The following is a 25,968-nucleotide window of genomic DNA, read 5'->3' as shown; positions in this document are numbered from 1 at the left end:
CTTGTAGCTTGTACTGCTCCAGTACATATATGGGTTACTGGAAGGGCTGAGAAGCTTTTCTTTACATACCCTGTGATCCCAGCATAGTGGGCAGCAATACCCAGGTGTACCTTTCCCATGTCAGAACTGAAAGGGTGTCAATAAATGTCCTGGAGAGCAGAGAACATGCTTGAGCCCTGTTGCACACACACCTACACACGGACATCAATGCACAGAATGAAACTAAATAGTTTTTAAACTCCTGGGTTTAAAACTGTATTGTATTTAAAAGAACTAGCTGGGTAATTAACACAGAACACCAAACACCTGCTTTTAATACTATCTCCTTAAAACGCATTAGATTTCATCAAATCCATCATTCCATACATATATTAATTACCACTAATTAACACCACAGGTAATTTAAATGAAGAGCTCAAGGGCCTGAAAAAGTATGACATCAAGGACTTGGTATGTTCAGGCTGATCAGACATACCTTTACAGTGCTGGTTGTGATATTCCACATCAGCAGTGTTCAAATTCTCTACCCAGTGAATTAATTCAGGCTCTTCAGGTCTGCCTAACCAATCCACTTAATTCCTTGGAAATTTTCAATATGCTGGGAAGCCACCTCTGTAGAAGAATAGATGGTAAGCATGTAATAGTCCTTCTCTTGCATCAGTGGCGTAGACTATTTCTAGAACCTTTATTGAAGCTTACTTGAAAACTAAGAAATATCTTTTACAAAACTACATTACTGACCAGGATCTGGATGGCCAGGAATTAATTAAGGTAATGAGTTCTCCACATTGATAATGTCTCTTTAAAATTCATCGAGGCTGAGAGCAATTGAAAGCTCTTGCCCTCTCAAGGCTGTTTCATGGCAATCATGAAATGACTTCATTGGCCTGGATCCAGGCTACTGCCCATGATCCTTCACACCATGAAATCCAGCACCTCCAATACTGGCAATTCTACATCCTTGCTGGCAATTACAGCAAAAACCCAAGGAACTGAAAGGAGGAATATGTTGAATTCCTTGTCCCTGCAGTTTGTCACCCATGGCCATAGGTGAGACAAACTACTAGAGTATTTTAGGGACGTTTACAACATTTTCAATTTTGACATCTCTTATCACAAATGAACAGAAAGTACAAACACAAAACTCCTACAAAGTAAAGAAAGTTTCATTTTGTCAAAAGAAATACTAACTTTAAGCTTAATTAGACATTCAGTATATTATACTTGCCAAGTAGTAAATGATTAATTTACTCAGAGTAGGTCTACTTGGTGTGGTTAAAATAGTGGTGTGGTTATTCTCAGCCATCTATGTTAGGAAAAAAAGACAAGGTGTGCACTGCCCACAATCATTATAAAATTAAACTTATACAAAATCACTCATCCCTAAACAGCCCTGCTTGCCTTTGTGCTTTATCTTAATCTTCAGATGACATGTAATAGTTTTGTTCAACCATGGGCCTCTGCTATTTATGCCAATTTAATAAAAATAACACAGAACTTACAAAAAAAAAAAGAAAATAAAATAAAAGCTTAGAGAAGTCTATAGAAATCTCCATCCCTTGTTTTTGATAACCACACCACACCTGTGGGTTTGTGCAGGTGGTTTTAGCATGAAATGTGCCTATGCTCCTTCCAGCCCATTTTGCGCTGATTGAAGTTGGCTCATTGCCACTCTGGTAATTGAAGTTTTTTCCACAAAAAAGTTGAGGCCACTATAGAAATTCTTACTTATGTTTTACAAGACCTTATAATACTTAAAAGCCAGTGTCATGAAATAGCACAGCTTGTGTTTATTTCAGTGGCTTAGGCTTGCTAATTTTAAAATTAATTTTCAAAATAGATATGGTGTCATGGTTCAAACCCAGCCAGACAGCTCGTTCACTCACTCCCCCCACCTTCTTGTCCTCCCCCTACTCCCGGAGGGACAGAGAGGAGAATCGAAAAGAATGCAACTCCCACGGGTTGAGATAAGAACAGTTTAGTAACTAAGGTATAACACAAATCACTACTGCTACCACCAATAATAATAATGATAAAGGAAATAGCAAGGGAAGAGAATACAGCACCTCACCACCAGCTGACTGATAACTCTCCCCCCCAGCCCAACCAAGCCCTGACCGATACCTCCTCCAACCCCATTGTCTCCCAGCCCTTCCGGGTAACTCTCCGTTACATCCTGGGCATGACGTGCTGTGGTATAGAATACCTCTTTGGTCAGTTTGGGTCAGGTGTCCTGTCTCTGCTTCCTCCCGGCTTCCCCTCCTCCCTGGCAGAGCATGGGGCTGACAAAGTCCTTGGCCAGACCAAAACATCATTGTTATCAGCTCTGTTCCCAGGCTGAAAGTCAAAACACAGCACTGCACCAGCTACTAAGAAGGAGAAAAGTGACTGCTACTGCTGAACCCAAGACGTATGGAAAGTATTTCATCATTATAAATTCCATTAGGGCATTTTCTCTCATGGGTTTTTTGCTACTTCTGAAGTTCTTTCTCCAATGATGATATTGCTGTTTTAACTCAGCACATTTCAAGGATCCAAATCCTGTTTCAAATTTAAGATTAAATGGATACATCCACTATTTTTACTTTGCACTATTAATAGAGCTAGGAATTTATATACCCCTGAATTAAAATGTTTCCATTGAAGACTGATATAACAGACTCAAATACACTTGATACTCAAATACAAGTAATCAGGTTTGAAATTTCTAGCCGTGAGAATTACAGGGTTTGAAGTTCTACCATGTGCATTTTGGAGCACTGGTTTGCCTTCACTTCTCCTTACTTCTTTTAACTTTAAATAAAAAAAAAAAAATAAAAAGGAGGCAGGTACAAGTTTACTGTCCTCTGTATTTTTCCTCTCGTACAAAGATAGCTTGTGAGTTTTGGCCAGTACTTCTGCCTGAAGCCAGTTTTATAGGTTCCTACATCCATCATTCATCCAACAGAAAGGAATCAGAATTCTTTCTTGCACAGAGTCAGCAAGTAACAAAAGCATATTTCTGTAAAAACGTGCAATTGAGGAAGAGGTTCTAAGAACAACTGAATGACTTTAAGATTCTGGTTTACTATAATGCTCTGCAAAGTAATGCTATCACTTTAATGCTCTGACCGCACCACCCAAGCCTTGGAAGGCAACCGCAGGGACTGTGAGAATGAAGACCTTGGGTGCACTGTAAGAGAGGATCTGGCTCGAGACCATCTTAAGAAACTGAAGGTGAACAAGTCCATGGGACCTGATGAAATCCATCTGGGGGTCCTGAAGCAGCTGGCAAATGAATTTGCTAAGCCACTGTCCATCCTATTTGAAAAATCATGGCAGTCAGGTGAAGTTCCCGATGACTGGAAAAAGGGTAATATAACCCCCATTTCCAAGAAGGGGAAAATGGATGACTAAGGGAACTACAGACCAGTCAGTCTCACCTCTGTGCCTGGCAAAATCTTGGAGCAGATTCTCCTGGAAGGCATGCTAAGGCACATGAAAAACAACAAGGTGCTTGATGACAGCCAGCATGGCTTCACTAAGGGGAAATCCTGCCTGACCAATTTGGTGGCCTTCTATGATGGGGCTAGGGAACTGATGGACAGGGGTAGAGCAGTCGACGTCATCTACCTGGACGTGTGCAAAGCATTCAACACTGACCCACACGACATCCTATTCTCTAAATTGGAGAGACATCAATTTGATGGATGGACCACTGGGTGGATAAAGAACTGGCTGGATGGCCGCATGCAAAGAGTTATGGTCAACAGCTCAATGACCAGCTGGAGACCAGTAACGAGTGGTGTCCCTCAGGAATCGGTGTTGGGACCGGTATTGTTCAACATCTTTGTTGCTGACATGCACAGTGGGATTGAGTGCGCCTTCAGCAAATTTGCCGATGACACCAAGCTGTATGGTTCGGTTGACACACTGGGGGGAAGGAATGCCATCCAGAGGGACCCTGGCATGTTTTTGAGGTGAGCTGATGCCAACCTTATGAAGTTCAGCCAGGCCAAGTGTAAGGTCCTACACCTGGGTCAGAGCAATCCCAGGCACAGCTACAGGTTGGGCAGAGAAGAGATTCAGAGCAGCCCTGTGGAGAAGGACTTGGGGGTGTTGGTCTATGAGAAAATAAACATGAGCCAGCAGTGTGTGCTTGCAGCCCAGAAAGCCAACCGTATTCTGGGCTGCATCAAAGGGAGCATTGCCAGTAGGTCAAAGGACGTGACCCTGCCCCTCTACTCTGCTCTTGTGAGACCTCACATGGAGTATTGTTTTCAGTTCTGGTGTCCTCAACATAAAAAGGACATGGAACTGTTGGAACAAGTCCAGAGGAGGGCCATGAGGATGATCAGGGGACTGGAGCACCTCCTATATGAAGATAGGTTGAGAAAGTTGGGGCTGTTCAGCCTGGAGAAGAGGGGGCTGTTCAGCCTGGAGAAGAGGGGGCTGTTCAGCCTGGAGAAGAGAGGGCTGTTCAGCCTGGAGAAGAGAAAGCTGTGTGGAGACCTCATAGCAGCCTTCCAGTATCTAAAGAGGTCTTATCAGGATCCTGGGGAGGGACTATTCGTTAGGGACTGTAGTGATAGGTCAAGGGGTAATGGGTTAAAAATTAAACGGGGGAAGTTTGGATATAAGGAAGAAGTTCTTTACTGTAAGGGTGGTGAGGCACTGTAATGGTTTGCCCAGGGAAGTTGTGAATGCTCCATTCCCGGTGGTGTTTAAGGCCAGGTTGGACATAGTCTTGGGTGACGTGGTTTAGTGTGAGGTGTCCCTGCCCATGGCAAGGGGGTTGGAACTAGATGATCTTAAGGTCCTTTCCAACCCTAACTATTCTATGAGTCTATAATATTTACGGAATATTTACCTTTAAGAATATCAACAGGGAATCCTTAGAGATTCAGAGAAATATGTTTAAAGCAGTATTCCTGTTTATATAAAAAAGAGACTTGTGCTCAAGAGACTTTGTGGGATCATGGTAATAATTTCCCAGCTCTGTGATTTCCCAGAATGCAAGCAAGAGTGAAAACAAAGGGCACCAAATGCCTTTTAAAATTTCCTACATCCAGTCAAAAAATGCATTAAATAAGCTCTTAGAAGTTTAATGAAGTTTTTAAACATTTTATGCCTATTATGCAATGTAAAGTATCCTGTTAAGGAAAGAACCAGTTTATTTTCTTGACAGGATTAAAAAAATAAGCAATTTTTGAGAAAGTGATAGTTTTATTAAACATTTTTGTTTCAACTAAACAGTAAGTGAAGCGTTAGGCCTGGTCTATATTTATAGTTCAGTCAATTATCACAAGCTAAATAAGTGGCCCACTGTTGTGGTTTAAACCCAGTCAGGTAATTCGTTCGCTCACTTCCCCCCCCCTTTCTTGCCCTCCCCCTGCTCTCGGAGGGATGGAGAGGAAAATTGAAAAGAATGCAACTCCCACGGGTTGAGATAAGAACAGTTTAGTAACTAAGGTATAACACAAATCACTACTGCTACCACCAATGATAATAATGATAAAGGAAATAACAAGGGAATACAACACCTCACCACCAGTCGACCGATAACTCGCCCCCCCCAGCCCGACCAAGCTCCGACCGATACCTCCTCCAACCCTGCCGTCTCCCAGCCCTTCCGGCTCACTCCCAGTTACATCCTGGGCATGACGTGCTGTGGTATGGAATACCTCTTTGGTCAGTTTGGGTCAGGTGTCCTGTCTCTGCTTCCTCCTGGCTTCCCCTCCTCCCTGGCAGAGCATGAGGCTCACAAAGTCCTTGGCCAAACCAAAACATCCTTGTTATCAGCTCTGTTCCTGAGCTGAAAGTCAAAACACTGCACTGCACCAGCTACCAAGAAGGAGAAAAATGACTGCTACTGCTGAACCCAGGACACCCACTGTAAATACTTCCTCAGAAATTTTAGTCAAATGTTTTCATGTAGAAATACTGTCCCCACAATTGAAAATTAACTAAAAGATTATAAAGAGCTATTTAAAAAAAAAGAAAAAATTGGAATAGGAGAATAATGCTATAGAGTCTTGCAAATTTTAGGTATGTTCCATTAGGAAAAATAAAATTTTATTGGACAAATGCCATAGTTATCCCATAATGAGGGAAGGTTTAAAGACTATGGAAGATAATAAAGGAAGAAGGAATCTGTCACATTGCCCTGTGTTCGGCTGTAGCAGTTATTTTTTTCCTTCTTAGTAGCTGGTGCAGTGCTGTGTTTTTAACTTTAGCCTGAGAACAACGCTGATAGCACACCAATGTTTTTAGTTGTTGCTAAGTAATACTTACTCCAATCAAGGACTTTTTCAGTCTCATTCTCTGCCAGTGAGGAGGGGCACAGGAAGATGGGAGGAAGCAGAGACAGGACCCCTGACCCAAACTAGCCAAAGGGGTATTCCATACCACAGCACATCATTCCCATTTTATAAACTGGGGGGAGTTACTTGGAAGGCCCAGATTGCTGCTCGATTCAGGCTGGGTATCGGTTGGCAGGTAGTGAGCCACTGTATTGTGCATCACTTGTGTTTATTGTTTTTTCCTTTCCCCTTTTAGTTTCATATTCTCTCCCCTTATTTCCCTTATCATTATTATTCCCTTCTTATTTCCCTTGTCATCATTATTATCAGTGGTAGCAGTAGTAGTTTTGTATGGTACCTTAGTTACTGGACTGTTCTTATCTCAGTCCATGGGATTTACATTCATTCAATTCTCCTCTCCATCCCCCCGGGGAGGGGGGGGGGGGGGGAGAAGTGGGGGAGTGAGCAAGCAGCTGCATGGTTCTGAGTTACCATCTGGGCTTAAACCATGACACACGTAGTATCTCTATATTTGCAAACTGAATTCACTACAGCATTAAATGGGAATTTGTGCTTAAAACCAGACTGCAGTTCTGACCTAAAATTACATTTACTTTACAGTATTGCAGTTTAATACAGTTCTACAACCCTACAGACAAACCATCTTTTTTGTCTTTATTGTTAGCAGCTTTCCTATAACCATATAAATGTCTGTGGAGAAATACCCATGCCCAGATAATGGGTGAGGAAAGCCATGATGCCAGGGCATTGGGAAACAACAGTGGACATCAAGGTTGGCTAGAATCAGGATGAATGACAAGATGGCTAGGTGGATTTTGGACTACACCAGCAGAGGACTGGGCGTAGAACAAGGGAACAAGGCTTGACTTTGCTGGCACTGGTGTATTCTAATGAGTTTCTGAGCACCTTTTCATTATAAAGTTAATGACAAACTTACAGTTGTAAAAGAAATAATAATTTTTGGAGCCTGAAAACACCAACACATTACGGTTTCCTGTTTTTTTATATTGTTTTCTTTTGCTATAAACTAGTGGAGCAGTGGAACTAAATTTCCACTCCTGCTCAAACATACTATCCAAAATACTGTTGAAGCCTACCCATTTTTCACCGTATCTGAGAAATCAGTTCCTCATAATGGGCTTTTAATATCACCCTCTCCAAAACACTGAGCAGTCATAGCAGAATATTGGGTTTTCCTTCAAGTAGTGTCAGCTGTGCTCAAAAGTTTGGTATACTTTCAGATGGCTTTAGCCATTCAAATCAATAAGGTGCAGGATAAAAAAGAGACAGCTTTGGAATGATAACAATATGTTTGAAGGATAGCAGCAGTAAAATCAAGGAGATGGTTGTCCTGGGTTCAGCAGTAGCAGTCATGTTTTTCCTTTGTGTTAACTGGTGCAGTGCTGTGTTTTGACTTCTAGTTTGAGAACAGTGTTGGTGAAGCCGATGTTTTAGGTTGCTGCTAAGTGATGTTTACCCTGACCAAGGACTCTGTGAGGCTCATGCTCTGCCAGGGAGGAGGGGAAGCTGTGAGGAAGCAGAGACGGGGCACCTGACCCGGGCTAGCCGGGGAGGTATTCCATACCACAGCACGTCATGCCCGGGGTGGGGGGGAACTGGGAGTTACCCGGAAGGACAGGGGCTTCCGGGTGGAACTCGCTTTCTTGGCCGGTGGTATCGTATTCTCTTCCCTTGTTATTTTCCCTTATCATTGTTTTAGCTGATAGTAGCGGTGGTGATTTGTTGCTGGACTGTTCTTGTCTCAACCCGTAGGAGTTGCACTCTCTCAATCCTCCTCCCCGTTCCTCCGGGAGCGGGGAAGGGGAGAGCCCCGGTGGGGGGGGGGGGAGACGGACACGGACCTCGATTGTTGTCATCTCGGCACCACTCACTGGGAGTGAGTGAACAAGTTACCTGACTGGGTTTAAACCACGACAATGGTACATGCACAAATATCACTGGAGGAAGGGGAATGGTAAAGAAACTTGCTGAATGACAAACAACACTCTTGTATATAAAATGTTTGACTGGCATTCCCTGATATTATTTATACATCCTCCCTAAGAAAGAGCAGATTTTGAGAACATTTAAACTAAACTAAGAAGACAATCTTGCATTCACATGGAGCTAGGACTATCAAAATACTTGTTGCTTTGTATTCTAACATCTGCCACCTTCTAAAGTTTGGTTTTTAACTTTGAACAAAGGTTTTAGGGTTTTTTCCTCTGTTTCCCCTTTACAAAATGTGCAGTTTTGCGATGCTTTTACCAGGTGAAGGCTGATACAGCCTCTGAGAATCTGGGAATACACAGTACTTATAAAACTGCTGATGACATTTTCATACCTGCGCAAGAATTTCAAATACACTTCCAAATTCTGCTGCTTTTAATCACTTCTACCCACTGTCACATACTTGGTATTACAGGCATTCTGAAGTTTAATTATAAAAGCGAAGCATTGGAAAGTTCACTGCTTTCGCCTGTCCTGGTTTCAGCAGCCAGTAGAAATCATTTTTATGCAAACACGTATGGAAAGCAGGCAGGTAGCATTACACTGCAGGGTTTGAACATACTGGTTCGAGCATGGTCTCACAAGCCACAGGATTCCTAATAAAAGGCTACCTAGAACTGTATAAGCAGAACTTCTGTGTTTAGGGACATTTCTTAAATAAGGCACTTCAATGATCTAAAGAATTTTTGGAAACAGGAAATAGTGAAAAAAAATACTCACAAGCTCAAAATCTTGGGTTTCTCTCACATGGAAACCATATCTAAGTCCCCAACCACATTCTGTTATCTTTTACCTAAATTTACACTAACAGCAAATCTTGCAGTACAAAGGAGAAAAAATTGACTCAACAGGACCCTGTCTATAGGAAATACTTTGACACATGAGTATGTTTAAGCACAGGAAGTGTCACATTTGATGAACTCATGGCCCTTGAATGAGGAGCAAATCACTAAAGGGAAGAGTGGAAGCCGAAATGGCTCAAATCAATGACAACTGACTAGCCATGCTGAATGGTGACCAAACAAGAAGTTACCATCAGAAGTTCATGAAATAGTATTTCCTTCTAAAAATCATTAGGAAAACAATTCTCTGCTTCCATGAAAGGGCATTTTCTTACAACACCAGCAGCTCAGTTCTATAAAGATTTTGATTAGGTTTGATTTATGGTGCAATTAATAGCTTTGATCAGAGTCAAAATGTCTCTCAAGTGGCTTTATTTTTGCTTTAACTTTTGCAGGCTTTAACAATATCATTGAACACAGAAAAATGCATAATATATTTTTCATGCTGATGTCCTCGTGTCCTGCTTTGCTCTGGTTGAAGTCATATAAACCAAAATAGTTGAGGAACTGAAAACTGGTGTTTATAGATTTTACTTACAGCCTGTTGAGGCCAATAGGCTATTGTTGTGATAGCCATGTTACTGAGGATACAGTGATGCACACTGAATACACCTGATGAAAATAAAAAAGTGATATTTGAAATTATCAAATTGCAACCAGATAGCATAACCTGGCTAGAATTTCCCATAGAAAAAGCAAAGAACAGCCAAGTCCTAAAAGCTCTTTGAATTAATAAGCATCAACAAAGAACTTCCAAATATAAAATATTTTGTAAACTCTCAGTGTTATCATTCTAAGTCTATTAAAATTAGATAAATATATACAATTGATGATCTTTTGAGGTCCCTTCCAACCCTTGGGATTCTGTGTGTGTGCGTGTGATGTAAGTATTAATAGTGCCCAAAAGTTTTGTAAAACTAGGGAAATGATATTGCAATTGCATGCATGTTGAATTGTTTACTTTTCTTTATCCACAGATCATGAAGGAAGTTCGGAGAGCGTTGTGCAATGCATCAGCTGATGACAGTAAACTCTTATTTCTCAGCGCAGTGGGAAGTGTGTTCTGTAGTGGCCTAGATTACTCATATTTAATTGGCAGGTTGTCCAATGACAGAAGAAAGGAAAGCACTAGGATTGCAGAAGCTATAAGGTGACCCAAGCTTACCTATGATCTCTAAATTATGAACTGCAATGTGTGATTATAAAGATATTTATCAGGTCCAAAACATGTTGTATATTTAAGTGTTGGTTGCATTCTAATTATAGTCCTACAAATTTGCTTAGAAATAAGAAACTTGGACCTTTCCTTTTTAGAAAACAATGCACATTCATTCCAGTGGTGATATCCACAGGGATTTCTTTTATTCAGTTTCTCTGTATTTAATATTTGAAATCATTCCTTCAAATTCAAATCCAACTTTGTTGTTTATCCAAATTAGTTATTGCTTCACATACTAAACTGGTTCCTGAAAGGCAAATACTTTGTTTTGATGTTCATCATTGTAATGAATTTCAGTACAAGCAAGAATCCATGGCTTACTCATGTTCTGTTGAAACAGCAGTCTGCCACTGTATTTCAGAACCTTAATTAGAAGGGTCTCCACTCTTTTTCTTAAACTTAAATAACTTAATATATATGTAAATGTAGTTTTATTTTCATAACTAAAATGTGACTTTGCTTTTATATATATGTGTGTGTATATATATATATATGTATCACATTACCTTAATAGAAATGCGGGGTTTATGACATGCAGGCTACAAATCAATCTGCACAATATATCACCAAATATTTCCATTATCCACAAGGCATTCTTTATACATATTTGGCAGATCTTCCAGTATAAATCAACATCACTCCACTAAAGCCAATGGTATTTCACCAGTCTGTACCAGGAGAGGGTTTGGTCCATATTTTTTCCCCCACTTCCTACAAATAAATATTACTCTTCTGAGAGCAACAATTTTATGCAACTATTCGATGAAGGAATATTAAAGAATTTGTTTTACAACAGATTTATCTTTTGCATATGTTACTATAACATGAGGTTTAGTTATTACATGACATGTATTAACCACAAATTATCTTGGTTACAACTACTGCAGATCAGTTTGGATTCAGTTTAATGCTTTTGAAATTCTCAAAGTAGTAATTATTTTGACAGAATTTAAAATGTACTTCTTAAATATAACAAATGTTGACATGTTTTTAAAACCCTAGCTATGCTTTAATATCATCTTAGTGAGAGTTGAAAAAATAAAATCCCCTTGAAGGGCATATCCTAATTATTATTTTTTTTTTTTGTGAGGATTTTTTAATAATGTGAAACCAAAATAAGTGAGGAAAGAAAATCACTATTCTTGTTTGAAAACACAGACATACTTGCACTGCATTAGAAGACACAAATTTATTATTCATAGGTATTGTTATATATGTATAAATTTATCCACATACATTTAACATACAGGTATACTTATCATTTCAATTTATAACTGAGTATAAACCAGACTATGATACTCAGTTTTTCTGTCCTTGGACTCACAGAACACTCTTGAAATACTGGTACAATGTACTGCTCCTTGTCAAGAACATTGGCTTCAGGACCACTGAAAATAGATATTTATTGTTCTTCTGGAAGCTACATTTTCCATTTAGCACTCTCTGTGCAAGGACTTAACTAAGGACTCAACTCATGGAAAATATACTGTAATAAGAGTAGAAAAAAAATGTAAGCTTTGCTTTTTCAGTGGTTAGGATGTCCTCAAACACATTAACAGATCTCTGCCTCCACTGCTGTACATCAAGTTAGACTTACATCAAAATGACATTAAAATCTTGATTACTGTATGTTTCTGAAGTATGGAGCTCATATAGTGATCACAATTCAAAAATGAAGTTTAAATACCGATCAAATTTCATCTTATATGAATGTTTTATTCACTTGGCCCGTGTCCTCATCCACTGCCTTTGGAGCTTGTGTGTGGCCCTGTAGCTCCTCTCCAGGTACTGAACATAGATCCATCAGCCTGAGCTGCCACCAGCTAGACATGTGTCTGGCATTACACTCTGGGAGCAGGGAAGAGGCGGGCAGACAGACTACAGTTCAACTGTATGTATGTGGCCTACAGAGCCCAGCAGGAGAAAGCCCCACTGGAAGGCATTCCCAGCATCAGTCTCACATCATCAGTCAGACATCGTTATGCATAAAATTCTGGGTGTGCTCAAAAGAAAACAAAGGAGGACTTCACTCGCTCAAGTTCTTTATAGCCTTTGACATACTTATGAGCCCTGGCCTGCAACATCCCAAAGTGTATTTGATGGTCAACTTCCCAGATATCCTCTAGCAAAACCAAAAGCCTTCTGCATGTGACACTTTTTCCTGTCTTTGAGCTTCTGGCTCTACTGTGGAACAACAGTTACAATTTTAACTCCTCTTCAAAGACTGCCTTGAATTGAACCAAGGGTCTTCTAGCCCAGAAACTACAGGTGTGAACATACAGTTCAGAGATGCAGAAACATACCTGATTCTGCGTACAAAGACTGAAACAGGTAATGTACCAAACAGGGAGCACAGATAAGTGGAGTGCTGGACACTGCAGCTTCTGTAAACCAAATGCAGGCATTTCTTCCCTTTGTAAGTTCCCAATATCATAGCCTTCCACTCCATCCTACAGGTGGCATGTTCCACACCCCTCCATGTTACCATCCTCTGCATTCCCATCCTTCCCTCATGACAGAGGCTCATTGTATCTACTCAATGTTCTGTTCCACTCTCTCCCCATCTCTAGATCCTCCCTTCCTTGCTCACTCATATGAAGATTTCGCATTTCCTTCAACCCTTCCCCTCCACTAATGTGTTCTGCTTTGTTCTTCCTCCCCATCATCTTCTTCCTCTGCACATTCCTAATTGCTTTTCCATATTCAATTCCAGTCCCATATATGAACATATCCTTCCTGCTTTCCTCCACAACACTGTTTTAATCTGCCTCCACATGGTCCTCAGATCTGCTGCTAACATTTATACATAGTTTATTCTTTTTACCTGTTATTCATCACATCCTTGTTCCCATCTGTAGTCCTACTTGGAAAGCTCACTTACTAAGCCTCTCAAAATTCTGGAATTAATAAGGTGCAGCGATCCACAGTCATTACTCAGCCATAAACAACCAAAGAAATAACGAGATAAAGAAATAGCATTGCTCCTGCAAGCAAAAATGAACCACAGCTCTCCATAACCCTGCTTCTAGAAAGAAACGGTCTTGAACAGAAAATATGTTCTTATTTTGCTCTCTTTGTCTTGCCACTTGAGCTGTTCTACTTCTCACAGTGTGAAGAAAGCTGTATCAAATCCCATGAGGATCTATTTTCCCCCCAGTTTATATACTGGGCATGATGTGCTGTGGTATAGAATACCCCTTTGGCTAGTTTGGGTCAGGTGTCCTGTCTCTTCTTCTTCCCAGCTTCCTGTGCCCCTCCTCACAGGCAGACCATGAGACTGAAATGTCCTTGATTAGAGTAAGCATTACTTAGCAACAACTAAAAACATCAGTGTGTTATTAGCATTGTTCTCAAGCTAAAGTCAAAACCACAGCACTGTACCAGCTACTAAGAAGGAGAAAAATAATTATTACAGTTGAACCCAGGACACCATCAAAGGGCACATTTGACAAAATGTTCTTTCCTCAAATCTGTCAGCAAAGATGCACTCTGGATCTAATAAATACCCAGTGTAGGAAGAGATTCTCCTCTTTTGTTTTGAATTTGATTTATACATGTCTCTTTTCTAAAGTTATTGAGCATCTTGTTTCCCTCCATATACTTGCTGTGCACTGAGCTGCTGGAGCCTATAATTTGCCTACAATTACACTCATGCTTTTTCCTAACTGTGGTATAGGCTGTTACATTCAACGGATGTCTTTCCACCACTGCTGGTAGGTAGCTTATTTTAAATATCTCCTCATTGCACATAATTTAACATGTTCTAGTTCATTCATCCGGATGAATCCAATCACATTTACTTCCCCATTATTTTCCATCTCTTCACATTTACTGTTGTGCAGTCAAGGGCATCTACTTTGTTATGTCTTTGCTGAAGACATTTACAGTGAAGACCCAACAGATCACTCTTTCCCTGTTCAGACATTTCTCTCTCTGACTTCCCTTTGTGGGGCTTGTTCTTTCTGCTGGTGTGCCAGAAACATTTACTATATCTCTTAATCCATGGATGGGACTTGCAATAACCTCTGACATAGGGTCTTAAGAGAACTTAGAAAAAAATGAATATTCATCAATCCACCTATGAGGTTTCTGTCTTTCACATTATATTATGTTCATCAAGTTAGCAAAACCAGATCGTCAGATTCCATACTAGCCATTGTGGAACAAACCAAGAAGCACTATGTGTGCAAACTCATGAATTACTATTCCAGAAGTAAAACTAAACTAAACCTGAGCAAACCATACTGCAAAAAGTCAGTGCATTCCACTTAATCAATTCACATACAACATATACAGAACTATTTAATACCCCAGATACTCAAAAGATTAAATAACTAAATATAAGCAAACTTTTCGATGCACAAACTAGAAAGTATCTTGCAATTCTGACCTCATAAAATCAGGCCATGGGATTTATTGTTTTCATCTGTGGTTCTAATTTGTTTTCAGATTAAGTATGTTAAGCTTGGGTGTTTATCTGAGTGTTACTTCTGTATTCAAGATCTTTATCTTTTATTTTAGGGATTTTGTAAAAGCTTTTATTCAGTTTAAGAAGCCCATTGTGGTTGCTATCAACGGCCCTGCTCTTGGGTTAGGAGCTTCTATTTTGCCACTATGTGATATCGTTTGGGCAAGTGAGAAGGCATGGTTTCAGACACCATATGCAACAATCCGACTCACTCCAGATGGCTGCTCATCATACACATTCCCACAAATTCTGGGGGTTGCACTGGTAAGGTTTTCCACCTCAGTTTGCTGAAGAACCTTTCTTAAATCCATGATCTTCTTTATCTCTTTAAAAAGTAAACCAGAAAACAACTGTTTTTCTTAATTGTCATGAATAGAAATGAAATCTCTAGAAAGTTCATCTAATCCCTACAATTTCTTATCAAAAAATTACCTCAGAATGCAGTATATTACACATGCTGAACACAAGAAGGATTGAACACAAGTTGGAAAAGCAAAGATTGTCAAGCTCATGGTAGAAAAGGGAAGAAATGCATTAGCGGAGTAGTGCTACAGAGTCCTTGCCTGTACCATGGTAGGATTGTACAGTAACAGACCAAGATACTGTCCTCTGCTCTCTAAAGACGATCCATAGTAATGTCAGGAAGGTGGTGTAGTTTTTACGAGTATAACAAAGCAGAATTTGTCCCACAGAGTATTTTACACAAAGGTCCACTGACAGCAAAGACAGTTAGTCTTGTAAAATCAGCAATGCAGATTCATAGAATCATAGAACAGTTAGGGTCAGAAAGGACCTTAAAAGCATCTAATTCCAACCCCCCTGCCATGGGCAGGGACACATCGCACTAAAGCATGTCACCCAAGACTTTGTCCAACCTGGCCTTGAACAACGCCAGGGATGGAGCATTCACAACTTCCTTGGGCAACCCATTCAACTGCCTCACTACCCTCACAGTAAAGAACTGCTTCCTTATATCTAACCTAAACTTCCCCTGTTTAAGTTTTAACCCATTACCCCTTGTCCTATCACTACAGTCCCTAATGAAGAGTCCCTCCTCAGCATCCTGATAGGCCCCCTTCAGATACTGGAAGGCTGCTATGAGGTCTCCACGCAGCCTTCTCTTCTCCAGGCTGAGCAGCCCCAACTTTCTCAGCCTATCTTCATAGGGGAGGCTGCTCCAGCCCCCTGATCATCCTCGTGGCCCTCCTCTGGACTTGTTCCAACAGTTCCATGTCCTTTTTATGTTGAGGACACCAGAACTGAAAACAATACTCCAGGTTCGGTCTCACAAGAGCAGAGGGGCAGCATCACCTCCTTTGACCTGCTGGCAACTCTCCTTTTGATGCAGCCCAGAATGGTTGGCTTTCTGGGCTGTGAGTACACACTCACATGTACAGTTTCTCATCAAAAAACACCCCCAAGTCCTTCTCCGCAGAGCTTCTCTGAATCTCTGCCCAACCTGTAGCTGTGCCTGGGATTGCTCCGACCCAGGTGTAGGACCTTGCACTTGGCATGGCTAAACTTCATGAGATTGGCATCAGCCCACCTCACAAGTGTGTCAAGGTCCCTCTGGATGACATTTCTTCCCTCCAGGGTATCAACCAAACCACACAGCTTGGTGTCAACAGCAAACTTGCTGAGGGCGCACTCAATCCCACTGTTCATGTAACCGACAAAGATGTTGAGCAAGACCAGTCCCAACACCGATCCCTGAGAGACACCACTCGTTACTGGTCTCCAGCTGGACATTGACCCATTGACCACAACTACTTGCATGTGGCCGTCCAGCCAGTTCTTTATTTACTGAGTGGTCCACCTATCAAATTGATGTCTCTCCAATTTAGAGACAAGGATGTTATGCGGAACAGTGTCAGACAATTTGCACAAGTCCGGGTAGATGACGTCAACTGTTGGTCAGTTCCTTAGCCCCATTGTAGAAGGCAGATAGGTCAGACAGTATTTCCCCTTTGTGAGGCCATATTGGCTGTTGCCAACTACCTCATTGTTTTTCATGTGCCTTAGCATGCCTTCCAGGAGAATCTGCTCCAAGATTTTGCCAGGCACAGAGGTGAGACTGACTGGTCTGTAGTTCCCTGGGTCGTCCATTTTCCCCTTATTGAAAGTGGGGGTTATATTTCCCTTTATTCGGTTGTCGGGAACATCACCTGACTGACATGATTTTTCAAATATGACACACAGTGGCTTAACAACTTCATTCGCCAGGTCCTTCAGGACCCGCAGATGGATTTCATCACATCCCATGGACTTCGCGTTAACGTTCTTAAGGTGGTCTCAGACCTGATCCTCTCCTACAGTGGCCCAAGGTCTTCATTCTCACAGTCCCTGCGGTTGCCTTCTGAGATTTGTGTGGTGTGGTCAGAGCATTTGCCAGTGAAGACTGAGGCAAAGAAGTCATTGAGAACCTCAGCCTTCTCCAAATCCACGGTAGCCAGTTCTCCTGATAGCTTCCAGAGAGGGCCCATTTTGTCCTTTTTCTTTTCTGCATACCTATAGAAGCCCCTCCTGTTATTTTTCATATACCTTGCCAGATTTAATTATATCTGGGCCTTATCTTTCCTGACATGTTCTCTAGCTTCCCAGACAATATCCCTGTATTCTTCCCAGGCCGCTTGCCCTTGCTTCCACCTCTATAAGTCTCTTTTTTTCCCTCGAATTTTCCTCAGCAGCAGTTTCCTCCTGCATGCCAGCACATTTCTCTTAAATGCAACCCATGCTGTGCTCCGGCCACCTGTACAATCCTTAAATAGGTACTGAAACTCCTTTTAAAGTATTTTGCACTATGGAAAGATACAGGAGCCTATTTTAAATTTAATCCTGAAAGTTGCAGGCAAGTATGGAAAAAACTTTAAGAGAATGATGACACACAATCGCAAGTAATCTTTTGATTTTATAGGCCAATGAAATGTTGTTCTGTGGGAGAAAGCTGACAGCGCAGGAAGCCTGCAGCAGAGGATTAGTGTCGCAAGTATTTTGGCCAACAACATTTAGTCAAGAAGTGATGCTACGAGTGAAAGAAATGGCATCCTGCAGTGCAGTGGTAAGAAACCAAACTCCTTTGTGATTAAACTACATTTCACAGAGGTAAGGCATGCTCCAAAGGCTCATCACATGGTGAGTCCTCAGTTTCCACAACCATACCTGTGAAAGAAGGCTAATATCAGACAATCTGGATAGGGATCAGTGAACTCGTGGAGTTTCACAGTTTTCACAGTCAGGGAGGGTTATTTCCTTTCCCCATTTTCACATTTATTCAATATGAGTGGAACCTCCTTGCCCCAGATTTTGAAAGGGGATTTTAGTATAGGATTTCTTCATGAAGGTGTAAGAGACTGAAACTATACAGCTGGACTGGGAAATCTCTGTAGGGACAGTAAGAAAATGTATTTGCCTTTCACATTGTCCTGATCTACTACATTTCAATTGAATCTGCCTTCTTTTCTGCACTTGCATAGTTCCTGATTCTGCAAAATGTTCAGAAGACACCAGAAGGGTAGGATAGTGCCAGCTAAGCTCTGCTGTTAAGGAGGTGAGATCCAGACACAGAGGGATTTGAACACTGTCTGGTCACAGTGTATTATAACTTTCCTTTTGTTACATATAAGTTGAAAGAAAATCCTTTCCTATTTCTGCTTCCTAAGGTTTTTTCCCTTCAGGCAAATATACTCCTGGTCTGGGCACATCCTTGTTTAAAAAAAAAACAAAATGCAGTGAAGAAAGTGATACTGGCTTCAATAAAACTAGCTATTGCCTTTTCTTGCTATACTACTTATGCCTGAAACTCTTAGCATCCCTTCATTTCATTTAAGAGATCTGTTGTAAAAGAGAAGGAAGAGACATAGGAGATTTTTAGTTAAATGAAGTGTAGATCAAATCTTCTGAAAAGACATTCAGAATGAAACTCTGGAAATGTAGCATAAGCTTATTTGATCATGCTGATATAATGTGTTTTATATGAGTTAGAAAAACTTCTGGGCCTCACTGATAACTATTCCTTCCTTCACTGTTCCTGGCTGTCAATGGAATTTTCTCTTGAGATCTGTTAGAAAGACTGATGCTGACTTGTGGACAAAGATGAGAGTTAAAAGTGTCAGATACAAGGTTTACTCTCTGAGGTCCTAAATGCAAATCAGGATCAAGTCACAAAAGCAATGAATATGATGAGCTCATCCGAGTGCATAAACAGACCAAAAAGAATACACAGGCCCCGGAATTTGCAATTAACACTATCTACTTGAGTTAAAGAGAAATATTACTTTGGAATAGCAGTGTTATAACCTAAACCAGGTAAGAACTGGGCTTAGCATGTAGGTGTTGACAAAGCTGAGTGGAGAGTGTGCATCTCCCTTACCATAAATATTAGTTTACATTAAATCTTCTACCCTCAAAAAAAACAGCAATATATGAATTATTAATGGTTTTGTTTGACTAGTTGGGTTCCTTGTGAGGTACATACATGTTACGTATTCAAAAAAGAATTTTAAAGGCTGCAATCTGTGCTTAAAAATGGATCTAGGAAATAAAAGGTATTTGCAGTAAAGGCCCTTTCCTATTCATCTCTGTTTTGATAAGGAAATGATTCATGAGGGAAAATTGTTAAAGATGATGGACATCCACACTGGGGTTTCCAACCTCTGTAACCTTAAAGACTACCTTCCAGAAAGCAGGTGGCCAGTATATTGTGCCTCACACATTTTCATTTCAAGGGGTAACATTTTCAGCAGGAGGGAGTTCAGCTCCATGTACTGTTTCATGGCTTCAATAAATTAAGATACTTCAGGATCCTTCATTCCTTTTAAAAATTTTGGCACTACCACATAAACTTAGAAGTCCTTAATTCTTAAAGAAGCTGAATATCAGCAAGTGGAATTATAGTTGTAAATCAAATCTAGTTTCTGTGCCCAAAGGAGTTATTTAAATTGTAAAACAGAGTCAGTAGTGTAAAAATTCTGTTCATGCCATTATCCGTAATAATTTTTTCAGATGCAAAATGCGATACTGAGTGTTATTTTGACTTTAGGTATTGGAAGAGTCCAAATGTCTCATGCGGAGCTTCCTGAAATCTGGACTTGAAGATGTGAATGAGAAAGAGTGTCAGATGTTAAAACAGCTGTGGAGTTCTTCAAAAGGACTAGATTCGTTATTCAGCTACTTGCAAGACAGAATATATGAAGTCTGATGTCTTGGCCTAAATTAAAGAGAAAACGTTCCATTTGTGAACGGAGTCAAACATTGCCTGTGTTTGAAAAGCAGAGGCAATTCATCAATGAGGAATTTGTGACAGTGTATCCTAATACATATGGTTGTGTCCTTATTGTGTCACATTTCCTTGTGAGCTATACAGCTGCTTGTATCTGGTCTGATTTTGTGTAACCGAGATGTAGGCAGGCTTGTTCAGTGCACATAATCTCTAGAGAGGGCTTCATCTTTCATATTGCTCATCCTGATAAAAGCATACATTCCATGTGCTGAGAAACACCATTGAGGCCCAATAAGGCACCCCACCTGAAGGGGACCTACGAGGATGCTGGGGAGGGACTCTTCATTAGAGACTGTAGAGATAGGGCAAGGGGCAATGGGTTCAAACTAAAACAAGGGAAGTTCAGGTTCTATATAAGGAAGAAGTTCTTTACTGTGAGTGTAGTGAGGCAGTTGAATGGGTTGCCCAAAGTGGTAAATGCTCCATCCCTGTCAGTGTTCAAGGCCAGGTTGGACAGAGACTTGGGTGAAATGGTCTAATATGAGGCAACCCTGCCTATGGCAGGGGCATTGGAACTAGATGACCTTAAGGTCCTTTCCAACCCTAACAATTTTATGATTCTGCAATTTATTTTGTCTGTCCTTCTTAACTTATTCTTGCTGTTGCCACACGTCTGGGCTGACACAGAGGGCTCAATTGAAAAACTGGGTCAGCACAATATTTTGCAGACCAAAACACCATGCTTTAGAAATATTTTAAGGTTTTTTTTCTGTGTCCTAACAGTGTAATGAAAAAATCTGATAATTGACATGTATAATATGTATTTAATTTTACAAAAAATACTAGGATTTTTTTCTTTGTTGAATTTATTTAACTTATTTGTTTTGTGTTCATGTTCAGCTGTTTATTGATCACAGATCTTATTTCCATACTACCCTTGACTGAATTAATGGCATCACATGAGAATGCAAGCACATTTTTAGCAGCAAATTGCATAGTAAAATTAAGACTATATAGAAAACACACAGAATGCTGTGGGAAGTAAAAGAAACAGCCACATGCATGTTCCTGTGTGTTATACTGAACAAAAAAATGTATGGAATAGATTCATTTTCCAGGGGTAAGGGGAAAAAAATGTAGATTCTGAAACAGTGAGTCCCCCTTAAGTCTCTCTTCACTTTCTGCCTTCGTGAGGAGCATTTAAGGGTTTGCCAAGAAGATGCTTTATTTAAGTTTATTATATTCCTGTTAGTCGGATTTCAGTAACAGGGTGAGTGGTGCTGTTATGTGGCATCTTACTGTTTTTCAGGTTTAAACAACCCCTTTTGGTCTGAAGTCTAATTGCAACTTATGACCCTTAGTCTAGTTGCCTGATTCCTCAGGTGTAAGATAATTTCCTCTCTGGAGGCCTTTAGGTGTAGGCCAGCAGTTTATACAAGGTGCTTGGTATTGAACCAAGTGGAGGGAGCTGTTTTGTTTTGCTTTACCCAGCTCTTCATATCTGGCCACCCCACCATCTGGTACAAGAACTTAAGGCATAAAAGCAATCCACAGTAAATGACAAAAATCCAATCTGCTATTTTAGAATGTGATCCTAGTACTTTTCAGTGATACTGACTGAGACTCCTGAACACTGGATCTCTCAGTTCTTTCTTGCTAGTGAAGCAATTAATATGGAACTAACACAAGCATGCTCTGTGACTTCCCCTGCCGTTGCAGTGTGCCCAAACCAGCACCTCTTGAAACAGAAGCTTTGCACATTTGTTTGCTTTGTGATTTGTGCACTTGCCCTCCATCCTTCAGCTCGGTGACTTGTTTATGGTTTAAACCTCTGCAAATGAAGCTCCTAGGTTTTCTCCCTCCTGGCATTTCCATGAAGAGTTTCAGGCCTTTGTAAAGTTAACAAACAGGTGATTACAACACACTAATATAACATTCTTTTTCCTCAAATAATTAGAAGTGCTGTTTCTATAGCCTAACTGTACCACTGAATTTTAAGGAAATCTGTACCTTAAATGCAGAAGTTCTCATGGAAATTCTTCATTAAAAAGACAAAATCTGTTTTCTAATTGGCCTGTTTTAATGGTTTTCACAAAAACATTATCAGAACAAGTAACTTACTTTTAAATGTCTGAATTAGAGCTCTTTCAATAACTATTTGAAGTGTTGGATGCACCACTTGTTTTATACTAATACTTTCTTATTTCCACAACCTGCCAGCGAGGCCACGTAGCGCAGGGACGTGGCTGGATCAAGGCCAAGGGACCCCCTACTCTGCCGCTGTGTGCACATGTGTCACCTGGATGGAATTAAATGAGAGGAGCTGCTCAAATGCAAACCACTCACATGGGGAGTGTTTGCACAGTCAGGCCTCTAGCATATGACTTCAGAAAAAAAAAAAGGAATGGAAAGTACCATGATTGCTCAATTTCCTTTATTTAATTTATTCCCATTCAGAGAGCCATAACTCCTAGTCATGTGATAATAAGATATTAGGAAGCTTATTTCAATACTATGCTTGGGGTTTGCAGATAGAGAAATTGCTCAGCAATGTGAAAGTATGCTTTCCAGATAAGATTTTCAAAGAATCGTAAGTTCTTAGAACTTTAAACTGCGTCATTTCATCTGAATTTTCAGATATCTGTATCTTAGCATTTTTTATGACAAAGGAATGGTTGAAATACATTTTCTATAATTAATTTTCCATTAACGCATAGTTAACATCTTTAATTATTCATGCCTATGCAGACACAATCTAGTTTTCATGGAATCTATTGTCGTCTCCAAAAAGAATAATAACAATTTCAAAAGCTTCTTTTCACGTATTTAAAGATCAGAAATCAATTTTCTCTTATGCTTCTGTCCTGACTAGATATTCAGATATCTAGATGTACTGTACATATTAGTCTGGGTACCTTTACTTATATTCACAGTATTTCAGATTATAAATGCAATTTGTTGTTAAGTATGTTATTTTATTCTTGTGTAAATGGCTTTTTACAATCTTTAAAAATCTACAGTTTTGTATTTGTATATATTAAAGGTAAGCAATTTATTTTGTGTTGTCCTGCATGTAGTTTTGCTGTAGATAACTGTTGCTTAGGTTACTATTTCAGTACTTTTTGGTTTAAATGAATAAGCTTACAAACTGTAATACAGTATATATTTTCAGAATATAAACTTTTATATTTCTGTGGTAGGTTAGGGTATGTGTTTTAGGCAATTTTTTTCACTAATATTAGCTGTTCTTTTAATCTCTAATATAATGGGTTTGTGCCAATAGTTTTTCATTAGAATAAAATGCTATTTTAATGGTAGGGATAAACAAACAATTTTGGTTGGGGTTTGTTTTATTTCATTTAGCTTTGGGTTTTTTTATTATTTTGCCAGCCTTTACAGTTTTAAATGTAATTTATAAATATATTGCATTTGTGAATAAGCCTTACCATTAGGTACAAGAAATCCTTAAAGCTACATAATTACTTATGCTGTGCTAAGGACTTCCCCACATAATTGCTGTAAGAGAGTTAGCAAATCAGAGTACGGGGCCTTAATTTTTTCTTGTGAAAAGTGCAATACGGGTTCTTTTGAACAACATAGGTAGACTTGTCAGCATGGACTTTGTTATATAAAACTGTGCATTTATGCTCCCAACCGTAGTAGTTTATCTCAAGCTTTATATGGCTGAGTCTATAAAAGTCAAATCTGGCTAAAGCCAGCACTCTTTAGGAGACACTAAAGAATTTTATATAAGAGACTTACAGACAATCTTATAATACGTTTGGGTACTCGGTATCCTAGATGTGCCATCTGTGTATTCCCAATTAACCATCTGTTTTAAGCCATATTAAATCTCTTTACTGCTACTTTAAATACTACACTGAGCGGCATTCACTATCTTGCTTACTCACAGACAGGATTTCAGTTTTTAGTGAATAAAAATATTACGTCTTCCATAAAAAAAAGGACCAAAGAAAGAATTGCATTATTCTAAAAAAGCATTAGTTCCTTTGCCAGTGAACTAGTTTGACATTTGTACTGAAGATCAGTCTTCCTGCTACAAACACTGCATTCTCATCCACGACAAGCATAAGGGGAAAAGATGTATCCACTGACTTATTGGGAAAGAAGTGACGTCCAGCTAGGATGGCATGTCTATTGGTAAGGCTTATTACCAAACCTCTGAGATGAAGCAAAGAACCAGAAATTCGCAAATTATGTCAATGTAAATTTTTTCTCAGAACTCGCACAAAGAATTAATCATAGACCTTTGCAAATTAGGACCTTAAGTTATTTTGTCAAAATGCCATTGAACAGACTAAAACAGTTTCTAATATTTTTAATAATGAGTACATATTATAATATTATGAGGGTACAGGCACCCCTATGTCACAGTGTTGTAAATATTTTCTGATAATGGTACAGTACTGAGGGACTTGTATCTTCTGATGTATCAAATACTGTCTAGATCAAATTGTACACAATTTATTTATTGATGGCCCTGTAACTAGTGTATGGACACATTTCTGGGTGCCTTAGCAGTTGTATTTTTCATGTGTGTTAATATGCAGTATTTATATATTGTGAGAAGCTGCTTTGAATAAAAACATTGAAACTTCATTTCAGTGAAGTGATCTTCAGTTTTACAGAGTCAGTATGAATGTGATAAGTAGTAGCCACAGACCTTTGTATTCTATATGATAAAGCTATTCATGTACTCCGGCCTTTCCAAAGGAAGCAGGCGCACAGCAGGCTTTATAAAAGAGAAATTAAACTTAAAACATTGTTTTTAATGGCAAAACCTGGGGCACTAAAAGACTGCATAAGAACTGTTTGAAATCATCCATCATGATCCATCTTGTTTATTATTTCATTATCAAATCCAAGAAAACCAACAAGAACTGTCTTATAAATACACTTCTAGGATACCTTTTCCACCATTATCACTTCCACTATCTGATATCTGCACATCACCAACTACTGCAGACAGTATTTCGGCTTCACATGAGGGAATCTGATATTAGTGGTATTTTCTAGGGAGGCCAAGATTCAGTCCAGAATCCCCTTGGTGCAGTGTGAAGTTGAGTTTTCCTGTGGTCCTCCTGCATGATTATAGACAGCAGTCCTTCCATGGGGTCTTTTGTATACAAGGTGATAGTTTGGCTGTAGCATCCATGAATGCTGTTTCAAATCATGTATCTCCCATGATTAGAAGATTAACTATAAAGTACTTTTGATAGGGGTAGAAAAGGAAGGATATTTTTACAGGGAGTCAGTGCTACCCAAACCACCTATACAACAAGGTATACTTGTTACTCGCACCTGATTCAAAGGACAGCAACGATGTTCTATCAATTATATTGGTTAGATTTAATCTGACAGACACCATTAGTAAAAACTGGTCAGCTATTTAGAGCAGAGGATTGAGCAATTTAGTCTTGCTTCACTGTCAAAAAATCCAATTATTTATTGCAGTGACACTTGCCAGGAATTAACTTACCGTAGCTTGCACTGGACTGTAAGCCATGTGCACACAAGAAACAGAGCATGACACTGTTCCTGTCCAACAGTTTTATTGATATGTTCTCGTCTTAACATAGATTGCCAGCATGAGCATTTTATTTTAAATAACTGAATATTTTTTAAAAATATTTTAAAGGAAAGCAAAAATTCTTTAAAATGAAAAAATCCACTCAAATAGTTTATCAAGTCAATGTTTTTTAAAGCAAGATACATGTTAGTCCTTCTGGCTGTAAATTAATACATGAATAAACTACATGGAAGGGGAACCCATTAAGTAGATACAAAGAAGGTCTACAAATTTAAGCAAAAGACTAGTCTATGAATTGTATGTATAAAAGTACAGGCAGGTATTACTCCCAAAGATATAAAAAACACTCAAACAGATC

General features: G+C 39.6%; 1 protein-coding gene across 1 annotated transcript in view; it reads left to right on the top strand.

Moving 5' to 3' along the window:
• The window catches only part of LOC133282379 (chromodomain Y-like protein 2), a 110,759-nt gene extending 86,038 nt beyond the window's left edge, over positions 1–24,721 (top strand). Inside the window, exons 4-7 of the mRNA XM_061478401.1 lie at positions 10,132–10,304; positions 14,895–15,105; positions 17,756–17,899; positions 19,880–24,721. Coding sequence (XP_061334385.1) covers positions 10,132–10,304; positions 14,895–15,105; positions 17,756–17,899; positions 19,880–20,038 — 687 coding nt within the window. The 3' untranslated portion in view covers positions 20,039–24,721. The remainder of the gene's footprint in view (positions 1–10,131; positions 10,305–14,894; positions 15,106–17,755; positions 17,900–19,879) is intronic.
• The last annotated feature ends 1,247 nt before the right edge of the window (positions 24,722–25,968 follow it).

The sequence above is a fragment of the Pezoporus flaviventris genome, unplaced genomic scaffold (genome assembly GCF_033815535.1).
Source record: "Pezoporus flaviventris isolate CSIRO_AGI_PZ_B2104156 unplaced genomic scaffold, CSIRO_AGI_Pfla_v1 ptg000121l, whole genome shotgun sequence".
Classification (NCBI taxonomy): domain Eukaryota; kingdom Metazoa; phylum Chordata; class Aves; order Psittaciformes; family Psittacidae; genus Pezoporus; species Pezoporus flaviventris.
This window is presented reverse-complemented; position numbering and strand designations above follow the sequence as displayed.